General features: G+C 39.0%; 1 protein-coding gene across 1 annotated transcript in view; it reads right to left on the minus strand.

The window, feature by feature from the left end:
* The window catches only part of ADAMTS20 (ADAM metallopeptidase with thrombospondin type 1 motif 20), a 265,728-nt gene that overhangs the window by 26,271 nt on the left and 227,204 nt on the right, over positions 1-12,253 (minus strand). Inside the window, exon 39 of the mRNA XM_075209069.1 lies at positions 6,581-6,727. Coding sequence (XP_075065170.1) covers positions 6,632-6,727 — 96 coding nt within the window. The 3' untranslated portion in view covers positions 6,581-6,631. The remainder of the gene's footprint in view (positions 1-6,580; positions 6,728-12,253) is intronic.

Consider the following 12,253-nt stretch of genomic DNA (forward strand, 5'->3'; position numbering starts at 1 on the left):
GAAATCAGTTTGCAGTGAAAATTTAAAGCGGCAATGGCTTTAAAGGCATTATTTTGCCTTCAAAGCCACTGCCGCTTTAAAGTTTCACTGCAAACTCGCCAATTTTCCGGCACTTAATACATTTACCCCTAAGAGTTTGAAGCAAAATCTCCCATTTGCGATACTAAATAATAATCAAATTAAAAAAGGATATTGGTTGGCTATAATAATAAAAAAAATAGTATTTAATTTCATAATATTTCTCCTATAATGATGTGCAAATACTCATTTTATATTTTGGATGGTATGAATTTATATCCCCTTATTAATTTTTCTGCTGCTTTCTGGCGGGAACAAAGCACATTTTAAAGCTCAACACATCTACATGTCTGCAGGTGAATTCAACTGGCTTTAACAGACTTGACTAATTTATTACAAAAGACCTTGGCAGGCAGACAGGCAGACAGACACCTCTCCTAATTGAGCTGTCAGACTAGTGTAAGCTAAAAATTCTGTATTTCAACCACAAGTCAGCAAAAAAATTAACAATGATTTGAAAATATTTTTATTATAAAAGGGGGCTTCATTAAAAAGGCATTGGGTGGTAATGCCTTTTAAGATATTATTTCACCTTGAAAAGTACAATAAAATGCAGATTTTAAGGGCTTTGTTAGTTAACAGCTGCCATAATGACCAATTGATTTCACTTGATCAAAGGTCAGTTAAGAAAATACAATTTTGGCCATGATTTTTGTTTGGTAGCACTTACTAAGAATTAGAAGAAAATACTCACATTTAAAAAGTAACTTAATACCTGAGAAAATGCCCTGATAAAGAAATTTTAATGCACCATTTTAAAATATTTTAGTATGCTCTTATTTAAAACACAATTCTAGTTGTCCATAAGAAACCTGCCATATATATTATCCTTCATAAATTCTGCATTATTTGCAGTAGTTCCATCTATAAATTCAAAATAATTAATTTAAACATAAAAATAGCATATTTAGGCTGGGTACACACTACAGAAAATTTCTCCTGATGCGACATCTTTAACGATTTTATGAACGAAAGAAAAAAAAAATCCCGATCAGCTTGTTGATTCCTGTGTACACACTATTGAAGCTTTACACAATTTACTGTCAGATCTGTGCTCTTCATCTGTTCCATCGGCTGAAAAAATCCTCACTTTGCTCACTCCATAGAGATCTATTGACACTGCTGGTCCTGAGTGCGTACACACTGCAGAATAGGAACGACATTGTTCCATAGTTGAAAAACATTTTTAGTTTGGTTTAAATATCAAATAAAAAGATACAATGTGCTTTGGAACAATAATCGTTCATCGTTGCAGTGTACATACTAATGCAAAATTACATTGAACGGTCGTTTATCATTTAATTGACTCAATAATCAGCTGGAAACACTGTAGTGTGTACTCACCCTTATAGTTGGAAGGATATACTATACACAATACAGTAAGTACATTTTTGATTTATGTATAGAATTGATTTAGAGGTAGCGATATTTATTAATGTTTTTCATAATTTCCCTCAGGTCAATAAATCTAAAACTTGATAGTTTTCTGACACTTACTGTACAATGCAGAAAAAGACATCTGAGACCATAAGTTATACATATATAAATATATATATATATATATATATATATATATATATATAGTCCATTAATGCTGGATTAAAAAATTTGTGCAAAGGGTACTTGTAAAATGGTAAGGATCCTTCATCTAGCAAATCACAAATGTAGCTTGGACGATATGTTATCTATTGATCTGTCTGTCTGACCAGTTTGCACCGCCCAAAAATTATCTGAGACCTGGTTACCCGATCATGTCCCTGCCTCCCAGTTTTCGAGAATTTCTCTGTCACCTGGATTTTTTGAGTGGCCTACAGAAAGGAGGTAAACAGTAGCATACAAGATGTTGCTGTGCACCTTGGTTGTACTAACTGTACTGTATCAGCAGCTGTGCTAGGTAGGAACTTGTCATACTTAGTAGATGGCTCCAGGAACTCTGATTCATTATTGACTGGTCAGCTGGAACCACAAGAGTGCTGGGCACCATCTAGTGGGCATGACAACTTCCAGACATTTTCTCTGCATGGCCTACCAGAGAGATAATGTGGGACTGCAGAAAGCAACCAACACAAATTAATCCTAATTCTGCCAGTTGTTCACTCTTCATCGTGCAATAGTGTATTGTGTTCTTAAAATCAAACTTCTAAAATAAAATCCTAAATCTTTATACACAATATTATTCAAACATTTTAGTCTTGATCAATTTCTTGACGGCTTAAATAACTGCCCCTGGTTTAGAATCCATTTGATACTGGACCCTGATCTTGAGTATTTTCAGTTACAAGTTCCGAACATTGTGTGATACCCATGCTCCCTAGGTTCCTTCAGATCTTATTGACTTATCCCACTTCAGAGATGCCTTATCTGAAGAGACAGAAGCTCAGTTGTGCTATCATAAAAACATGAGTAGCAAAAGCACAATTCTACTCAAACTAATTTAAGAAGAACACTATACATCCTGCAAAATTCTGGAAGAACAATAATAATTAATTTTAGCTCTCCTGTTATCTGCAACCCACTAGTATCAATAAGAAGGACATAATGCTGTCTAAAAATACTGCCATTGCAACACGTTCAATTTGTAGGGTTTGCTATATCCTCTATTGTCACACCATAACCTCAATTCAGATTTCTGTTTGAGCATCAAATAAAACCCCATATCCTTCCAAACTTAGTCACACAATTCACATTTCCTCTAGTATATACTATATTATGTAAAGAGGAGGTTGAGCACATACTATTGCTAAAACTGAACAGAGAATATGTGTTCCTGACCAGTTGCCGTCAAATTTCATACACCTTATTACCCCAATCATAGCTATACCTATCTCCTTACTAAACTCTACTTTCTCATCTGGTTAAATTTCCAATGCATGGAAAATGACTATGGTCATCCTGATTCACAAAAGTGGTGACAAATGCATTAGTTCAAACTATAGACTAATCACTTTATTGTCTATATTATTTTTAGCCATGGACTATTTTTTTAGAGTTTATAAAAGCTTTTGACACAGTTGTTCAACATCTGGCTCCAAATCTAGCCACCTAAATGTTAATTATGTAGTATCTCAAGGGTCTGTTCTGGGGTCATTACTATTTCCTATACTCAAAAATGACCTACTCACGTATATATAAAACACCTCTCACTCCCACCTACAACACTTCTCCCATGCTGCTAACCACTTATGGAATTTCCTACCATGCCCAATTAGGCTTTCCCACAGCCTTCAAATCTTTAGATGCCCTCTGAAAACCCATCTCTTTATTAGAGCTTACACTAGTCCCACAGATACTACTCACATTACTAATGCACCATCTCAACTGTCCGAATTTTCACTCTGAGCCACAGTCGTTGCTCTTGTTTCAGCTGTGCCCCTCTTCCAATTAGATTGTAAGCTCTCTCATGAGAAGCGCCCTTCCAACCCTTTGTTTTCATGTGTCAATTTGTCTACCTTGTATGTTCCTGTTTTCCCTACTGAATGCCGCTGCAGAGAACTATGGCACTTTACAAGTCTATGATAATAATACAATCTGTTCTATTGAAATAGAGGCAGAAGATACTATTTTGTATGCGCACAGCTAAACTTCCATTCCCTGATAAAAAAAATGATCTTTGCTATTTGGTACAAAGGCTAAACTTGCAAAGCACATTACACCTAACCTACTGATTAGAGCAAACTCCAACACTAGCAATTCATATGGTTAGCAGATATATATATATAAAATAAATGATGATGATGATATAACCCTTGACATCCAAAATGTATTCTAAACTGGGCCTCCTCTATACATACAAATTCTGTCTAAACCCCATGGCCAGAAAACTCATTCAACAACAGATGCCAATCCTAACTACAGACTATGGGGATGTGGCTTATGGTACAACACCTCAAATATACCTTAGAATTCTTGATACACTTTACAGCTCAATCTGACATTTTGCTTTGCTGTGTAAATGCAAAACACACATTTGTGATATGTTATCGGATCTAGGCTGGCTGTCCATGGAGTCTAGGGGGTATATTTACTAAGCGGCAGTTCCAACAAACAGACTCTTCTCTGGGCTTTGCAGTCATTTTTTAAAAGGTAATTTTATGAAAGACAAAGCTCACCACATTTTATATTTAATAAAATTGGCATTTTAAAAAAAAAAGACAGCAAAGTGCCGAGAAGCGGCGGTTCGTCAGAACCGTTGCTAAGTAAATATACCCCTTGCTGTAGAATTCCCTTTGCTTGTTTGTCCTTCAAATATTATCTGGTTAAGTTAACCAATTACCTAATCTGTAGTTTACAGTACTTATCACCTAAGATCAACCACCAGAAGCATACTAATGATTCATAAACTCAATAAGGTATCTGGATGCTCTGTCTTCTTCTACCAAGCGCCCCAATTTCTGGAACAACCTACCTGAGTCACAAAAATCTGTCACCTGTCTGATACCTTTCAAAACTTATGTCATTTGGCTCTATAAACATGTTTGTAATTGGATGCTTAATGTCTTTTGTCTGATGTATCTCTGACATAGTTTGATCATTTTTAAATACATAAATATTAAGGTTTATAAAATATTAATACTAAATCTACCTACACTTTTTTCAAAATCTTTCTACTCCTGTTTATGCTTTTACTAGCTATTATTATAAGAACATTTTAATATTTAAATAGACTGCTAACATTGAAACTATACTACGAATGTAAAAATATGTTAAGACAGACTGTTAGGAACCCCTCCAGCCGGCACAACACAACCCGGAGTCTACTCTGTCAGTCAGGTGTTCACTGGAGCCCCTAATGGTGGGGACAGACTGGGCTGCAGACTGACAGAGGGTCGTGAAGTGTGTACCGGCTGGGGAGAACCCAGGCAAGAAGAGTCAGGTCCACGCAGAGGTCAAAGGCCGGCAGCAGGTAACAGTAACAATGAACAAGCTGAGGTCAAAGGTCACAGGCAAAGTAGCAGAACGGGTAAACGAGCCAAGGATCAGGGTCACAGGAAACACAAGCGAAGTCCAATACAAAGCCAAGGGTCATACACGGGAAGTCAAATCGTAGATACAGGATACAGGAACTGGAACAAGCAGGTCAGCAGACTGGAGCACAGAAGCTATAACCGGCAGTGAGGCTGCAGACCTCACTGCCTTAAATACATGGTTAAACCAATCAGAGCCTAGCTCTGTATCCACACACAGGGCCCTGTTAATAAATCCAATCAAGCGCTAAATAGCCTCAGGCTATTAAATCACCTTGCGCATGCGCCCGGCTGTCCCCTGTTGCCGGGACGCAGCACTACACTGTGAGGCGCCCGGCCGTTGTCTTGACAACGGTCGGCGTTGAGAGGGAAGTGACGTCCTGGTCGTCATGGTGACGGCCGGGACGCTGGGACAGAGAGGAAGCGAGCCGCGGCGGCTGTGAGTACCGCCGCAGCTCGTGACACAGACATCCCATTTCTACAACATTTTACAGACTTAATAGTTTAAAAGCGCCTGCACACACTCCAATATTACTGCTTGATAATGCACAGTGTGTGGGCTAAAAATGACTGTTATGCCCTAAAATGATCCTCTTAAAATCAAATTATGGTGGAAAATGCGGTTGACAAATCACCACTGTTAACCTGCATGTGGAAATCTACCAGTGTGTGGCAACAATGGAATTAGAAATGATTTTGGGAATAGGCTGTACAGCAGAATTGCATACAGTGTGGCCATCCACTTTTATGGCCAAATTGAACATTAATCAGGATTTAATCTGGCCTTGGGATTCATGTCTAGTTATCAGACAAAGTCTAAACTGATTGTGGTTATTTAATATGCAAAATAATTGCAGATTCAACTCGTCAACTAGGTAGACACATCCAGGGGTATATTTACTAAACTGTGGGTTTGAAAGAGTGGAGATCTTGCCTATAGCAATCAATCAGATTCTAGTTATCATTATTTAATACATTCTACAAAATGACAGCTAGAATCTGATTGATTGATTGATTGCTATAGGCAACATCTCTACTTTTTCAAACCTTCAGTTTAGTAAATATACCCCCCAGTGTAAATTGACTTTCCCCATCAAATGCTTGTTTCACATTATAGTTGTTTGTTTTTGGGCTATAGTGCATCATTACATTTTAACCCTATTTCCTGAAGTTTAAACCCTAACTTTTATCATATATGACATATTTTACTACTTTGTAATTTGCCAGATGAAACGTCTTGGTGCCTTGAATGCTTAAAATGATTTCCAGTATACAGTATTTTGATCGGTTTCAGCTCTCCATGGATAAAAACTATCAACATTTAGATTATTTGCAATTATAAAAAATTCCATTTGTTTACACGTACATTCATTGCCTAATTTGTAGTTGGTTGTTTTTAAACACATTGCACATTATATTTTACATTTGTGACCTTGGTGCTTTTTTTATGTATGAAATTTATAACAATATATTAAAGTCATGTATGTGCCCATTACAGGTTTATAAGCAAACAATGAATTTTAACAGCACCCTCGTACCAAATACGGTAAGTAATGTGCATTTTCAGTTATGGCTCATCTGACTGTCCCTTAATGTTCTTGTACTTGAACCTGGAGACCAACAGTAGAATGAGGAACACATTTTCCGCAATAACCGCCACATCTTCCGTAAATTTTACTTCCATCCTGAAGATAAAACACACATACACTTAACATATAAATGACTTCTTACAGTATAATTCACAAGTGCTGTGTTAGTTCTCTTTCCCATATTAATCTTCCATCAGTCCTCTTATGTGGTACATTAAAATACTAAAGTATATGTAATGTCTAAATGCTACAATGTATTGAACCACATAACCATTTTACTCAGTAGGGAGCAGGAATGTGTGCACCCATTGTCACTGATGAATCATTTTCCTTCTTATGTATCTCAGTATATATTTATTTTGCAGGGTCCCGATCTGGCGATATATCAGTTAGTGCATACTGTTTCTTCTTTGCTACTATATGTGTTTCAAGTTAAAATAGTATTAACTGTGACATCAGGATTGTTTGTAGAGATGAATGAAAGTGTCACATTATATTTCACAGTAAAATTGAGGCCATGAAGTTTCTCGTCTGCCTGCCATGGCACAGAGCTATCCTACATTATGGAAAGTAATAACTAAGGTAGGGGGAATAAAAGAAATTAATGGAATTCTGTTGTGTGGTACCAGAGGAAATACATTGAAGCATTGTTATTTGCATTTTTATTGGAAAGTCATTTCATAGTACATAACATAGCATTCTTTGTTTTTTCATTGGAAAAGGTTCTGTTTGGTAAGTACACTCATTGGCCCTGCTTACTACACAGCATACGAGGTATGTCTATTAAATAACGAGACTGATTAAATAACTCACCTTTATTTATTGGTATTACAAATTTAATGTTTGTCCCCTTCAATATACTCCCCATTTGCACTATTACATGGCTGTAGTCTTGTTTTCCACTGGTGGAAGGCATGGAGCAAATCAATTTCTGTCACTTGTTTGAACATATCTGCAGTTTTCTGCTTTACAGCATCAACTGACTCAGCATGTGTCCCTTTAAGCACCGATTTAACTTTTGGGAAATGATAAAAATTGCATGGTGCTAATTTGGGCTAATATGGAGGATGTTCAAGTGTAGTAATGTGTTTGTCGGTCAAAAACTGCTTCACAGAAAGCGCTGTCTGAGCAGGCGCATTGTCCTGGTGAAGAAAGATACCATTTTCCACAGTTGCGGCTGTTTCTTTCTGACTCTTTCTTCAGCTGTTTCAAAACTTCCTTATAATAATGCTGATTAACTGTTGTGCCTTCTGGAACCCATTCTTCCAAAATTACACCCTTGATATCGAAAAAAACAATTAGCATTGCTTTGAATTTTGACTTGCTTTCACGAGCTCTTTCCATTCTTGGTGATGATGGTGTTTTCCAGTGCATTGACTGTCTTTTGGTTTCATGATCGTACTGCAAGATCCAGGTCTCATCACAAGTGATTACTTTATGAAACAGGTTTGGATCTGTGTCAAGTTGCTGCAGAATGTCAACAAAACATTCCTTGCGATGTTCTTTTTGCTCTGGTGTGAGAACCCTTGGGACCATCATTGCACAAACTTTCGTCATATTAAGATTAGAGATGGTCACTGACCCCCGTGTTTTGGTTTTGGATTCGGTTTTGGATCTGGATTACCGTCGTGTTTTGGTTTTGGTTTTGCAAAACCGCCATTGCGTGTTTTGGTTTTGGTTTTGTTTGGTTTTGTTTTGCTATTTTTTTGGAAAATCCATGTTTTTGGGCCTAAATTAACCCAATTTAGTGCTCCAACTGTTTTAGAGACAAGTAATCTAATTGTTGAGGTAATAAATCATCCAAAAAAACAGTTTAATTCTTCGTTGGTAGGCCTATTCTACACACAAAACAGATTGTCTTCCTCTCCATCTATGCATATTGGCAATGCAGCCATCGTCTTTGAATGTATATTACACCCTACACTTATAGTTAAATATGTAAAGAAATGGAAAAAGCCAGTTTGGTTTCTGTCTCTCGAGGCCCCCCTCCACTTGTATAAAATACCAAAAAATTCAGCCATTATAGACTGTACAATATTAATTGACATGGAGAAAGCCAGTTTGGTTTCTGTCTCTCTAGGCCCCCCTCCACTTGTATAAAATACTAAAAAATTCAGCCATTATAGACTGTACAATATTAATTGACATGGAGAAAGACAGTTTAGGGTCACTCTGTCTCTCTAGGCCCCCCTCCACTTGTATAAAATACCAAAAAATTCAGCCATTATAGACTGTACAATATTAATTGACATGGAAAAAGCCAGTTTGGTTTCTGTCTCTCTAGGCCCCCCTCCACTTGTATAAAATACCCAAAAATTCAGCCATTATAGACTGTACAATATTATGAAAAATGGACAAAGCCAGTTTTGGGTCACTCTGTCTATGACACCCTACCCTTAAGGATAAATTGCCCTAACAGCAGCCTTTCAAGATGGTATGTGATATGGAAATGCCACAAGTCCCTTTCCTCTTTGGGGGTAGATTGCACCCTTCACTTACATAGAAAGTTTTAAAAAGATGTTATCGGCATCATCTTCAGCTTAATCCTCACCCTCATCAGTGTGTACGTCATCATCACAGACTATCAATTCATCGCCGCTTGAATCCGCCATTAGAGAACAGTCAGTGCTTGGATGTCTTGGATGGTGAAGGCCTTCCTCCTGGAAGATGTAGTTCATTTTTATAAACATCATTTTCTCCACATTTTTGGGAAGTAACCTTCTACGGCGATCACTGACTAAGTTCCCTGCTGTGCTGAACACTCGTTCAGAGTACACACTGGAGGGTGGGCAGCTTAGGTATTGCAAAGCAAGTTTGTACATGGGTTTCCAAATGGCCTGCTTTTCTTCCCAGTAAGGAAAGGGACTGTCTGACATTTCCATATCAACTACCTCTTGAAATTAATCCTCCACCATACTTTGCATGTTTATACTCATATTGGATGGAGTTATGGGCAAAGTGACACATTTTTTTGAAAAATCCTTCAAACCAGCCCAGATGTTAAATTGTTCTGGTCTGCCCCCTGTGTCTTCCCTGCTTCTTTTTTGGAAATTTAATTTTTTACGAGCAACAGCTTGAGAAAGTGAAGAAGGACACGTCGTCAAGCCGAGGCCCAGTTCAGCGGCCAACTTGCTGAGCAATAGCTCCTTGCAAAAGTTCACATCTCGCTCATTTACAAGTAAAGACTCAATGTAGGTTTTAAACCTTGGATCAAGCACAGTGGCCAAAACGTACTGATCCGAGTTCAAGATCTTAATAACTCGAGGATCATTGTGAAGCGAATTAAGTACTTGATCGACAAGGCCAACATACTTTGCTGAATTGCTTGCTTTCAGCTCCTCCTTCATTTTCTCAAGCTGCTTTTCCAATAGTCTAATTAAAGGAATGACTTGGCTCAAACTAGCAGAGTCTGCACTGACCTCACATGTCACAAATTCAAATGGTTTCAGCACCTTGCACAGCACTGAAAGGATTCCCCACTGTGCAAGAGTGAAATACATCCCCCCTCCTTTCCCAATGTCATGACTTGTGCAATATGCTTGGATGGCTTTGCGCTGTTCCTCCATCCTCTGAAGCATGTACAGGGTGGAATTCCACCGAGTTACCACCTCTTGCTTAAGTTGGTGGCAGGGCAAGTTAAACTGCTCTTGGAGCTGCTGTAATCTCCTACATGCTGTGGCTGAATGCCTGAAATGGCCTGAAATTTTACGGGCCACCGAAAGCATCTCCTGCACCTCACGGTTATTTCGTAGGAAGCTCTGCACCACCAAGTTGATGGTGTGAGCAAAACAGGGAATATGTTGGAAATCACCCAGCTGTAATGCTCGCACTATATTGTTGGCGTTATCTGAAATGACATACCCTGGGGAGAGTCCGAGTGGTATAAGCCATGCATCAATCACATCTCTCAGTTTGCGTAACAAATTGTCAGCCGTATGCCTGTTAGTGAAGCCGGTGATACAAAGAGTGGCCTGCCTGTGACAAATGTTACGTAGTGGTGTACATGCTGCTGCTGTTCCTGCTGGTGAAGGTGAATGACCAACCCAGTGGGCTGTCACAGTCATATAGTCTTTGGTTTGGCCACTTCCACTTGTCCACATATCTGTGGTTAAGTGAACAGTGGGCAGAATGGCATTTTTCAGCGCAATCTCTACATTTTTACACACTTTTTGGTATAGTTGTGGAATAGCTTTACGGGAGAAATGGTGTCGCGATGGAATTCTGTAACGCGGACACAAAACCTCAATTAACTGTGAAAAACCAGCTGCGTTTATTGTGGAGATTGGACGCAGATCTAACACTAACATTGCAGCCATGGCGTCTGTGATTCGCTTGGCGACTGGGTGACTGCTGTCATATTTGCTTCCCCTCGCAAATGATTGTTTCACAGTTAATTGCTGAAATGTAGGACTGCTCATTTTATTAACCTGCCTCTGGAATGACGATTCACCCCCAGCAGCAGCAACAGCAGCAGCAGGACTAACGCTTTCTTCAGAGGAATCAATAATAGTGCCGGAGTCATCCAGCCTTAAGTGGGATGCCGGGCTAACTCCGAGCGCTACTGAGGATATTGATGAGGATGGTGTGGTGGGTGTATTTTGTAGCCGTCGGTATGTCGGTGAGCGGAGGGTCTTAGCTGATGAGGGAGTGCTTGTATTCTTTTGGGAAGAACTTTCAGCTTTTCTTAACACTTTGCCATGAACTCTCGTTAAATGGCGTAACATAGACGAGGTTCCAAGATGGTTAAGGTCCCTCCCTCGACTGACTGTGGCTTCACATACACTACAAATGCCTATACAATTGTTGTCTGGATTTGGGTAGAAATAATTCCACACATAAGAAGTGGATTTTTTTGTTTTATGCCCAGGCATGACAATGGCCTTTTTCTTGTCACGTGCCAGAACTGCTGCCACTGGTGCAGGACTTACACAAACAACCTCATCCTCATCAACATCCTCATTAGCGCCCTCGTCGCCTACACAAATCTCCCCCTCATCCTCTTCTAATTCCAAAGTGGCATCCTCAATTTGGGTATCACCGGCTACACTCGGGCTATTAAGGCACACATCAGCAGAATGCTCATGATTAGACATCCCACTGTTGGATGGACTCTCCACAGGGATTGTTGTCATTTGTGAATCAGAGCAAATATTCTCCTGTAATGCCTCACTGTTATCTTGCAGCTCGGCTTTGACGCGTAACAGTAGTTGTGCACCAATTGTAGGCTGGGTAACTTTTTGGGATCTGCCACTAATAGCCAAAGGTGAAGGCCTCATTCTCTTTTTGCCACTGCGTGTTTAGAATGGCATGCTTGCAATTTTTTTTTTATCGTCACTTAACTTTTGGTCAGTTACACTTCTTTTTCGCTTCAATACAGTAAATTTTTTTTGGGTTTTTGTTTTTTGCACTAATTTGAAAACACTCTGTTGTTTGACATCACCTTGGCCAGATGACGTACTGGGAACACTAACATCAGGACTGGTGACAGAACCTGGTTGCTCATTCAGATCATATGTGGACTGCTTTGAATCCATTCTTTGTGTGAGTGTGTGTATATATTAGGGAATTTAGACTGTAAGCTCCAATGGGGCAGGGACTGATGTGAATGAGTTCTCTGTACAG

Source organism: Mixophyes fleayi, chromosome 4 (assembly GCF_038048845.1).
Source record: "Mixophyes fleayi isolate aMixFle1 chromosome 4, aMixFle1.hap1, whole genome shotgun sequence".
NCBI lineage: Eukaryota > Metazoa > Chordata > Amphibia > Anura > Limnodynastidae > Mixophyes > Mixophyes fleayi.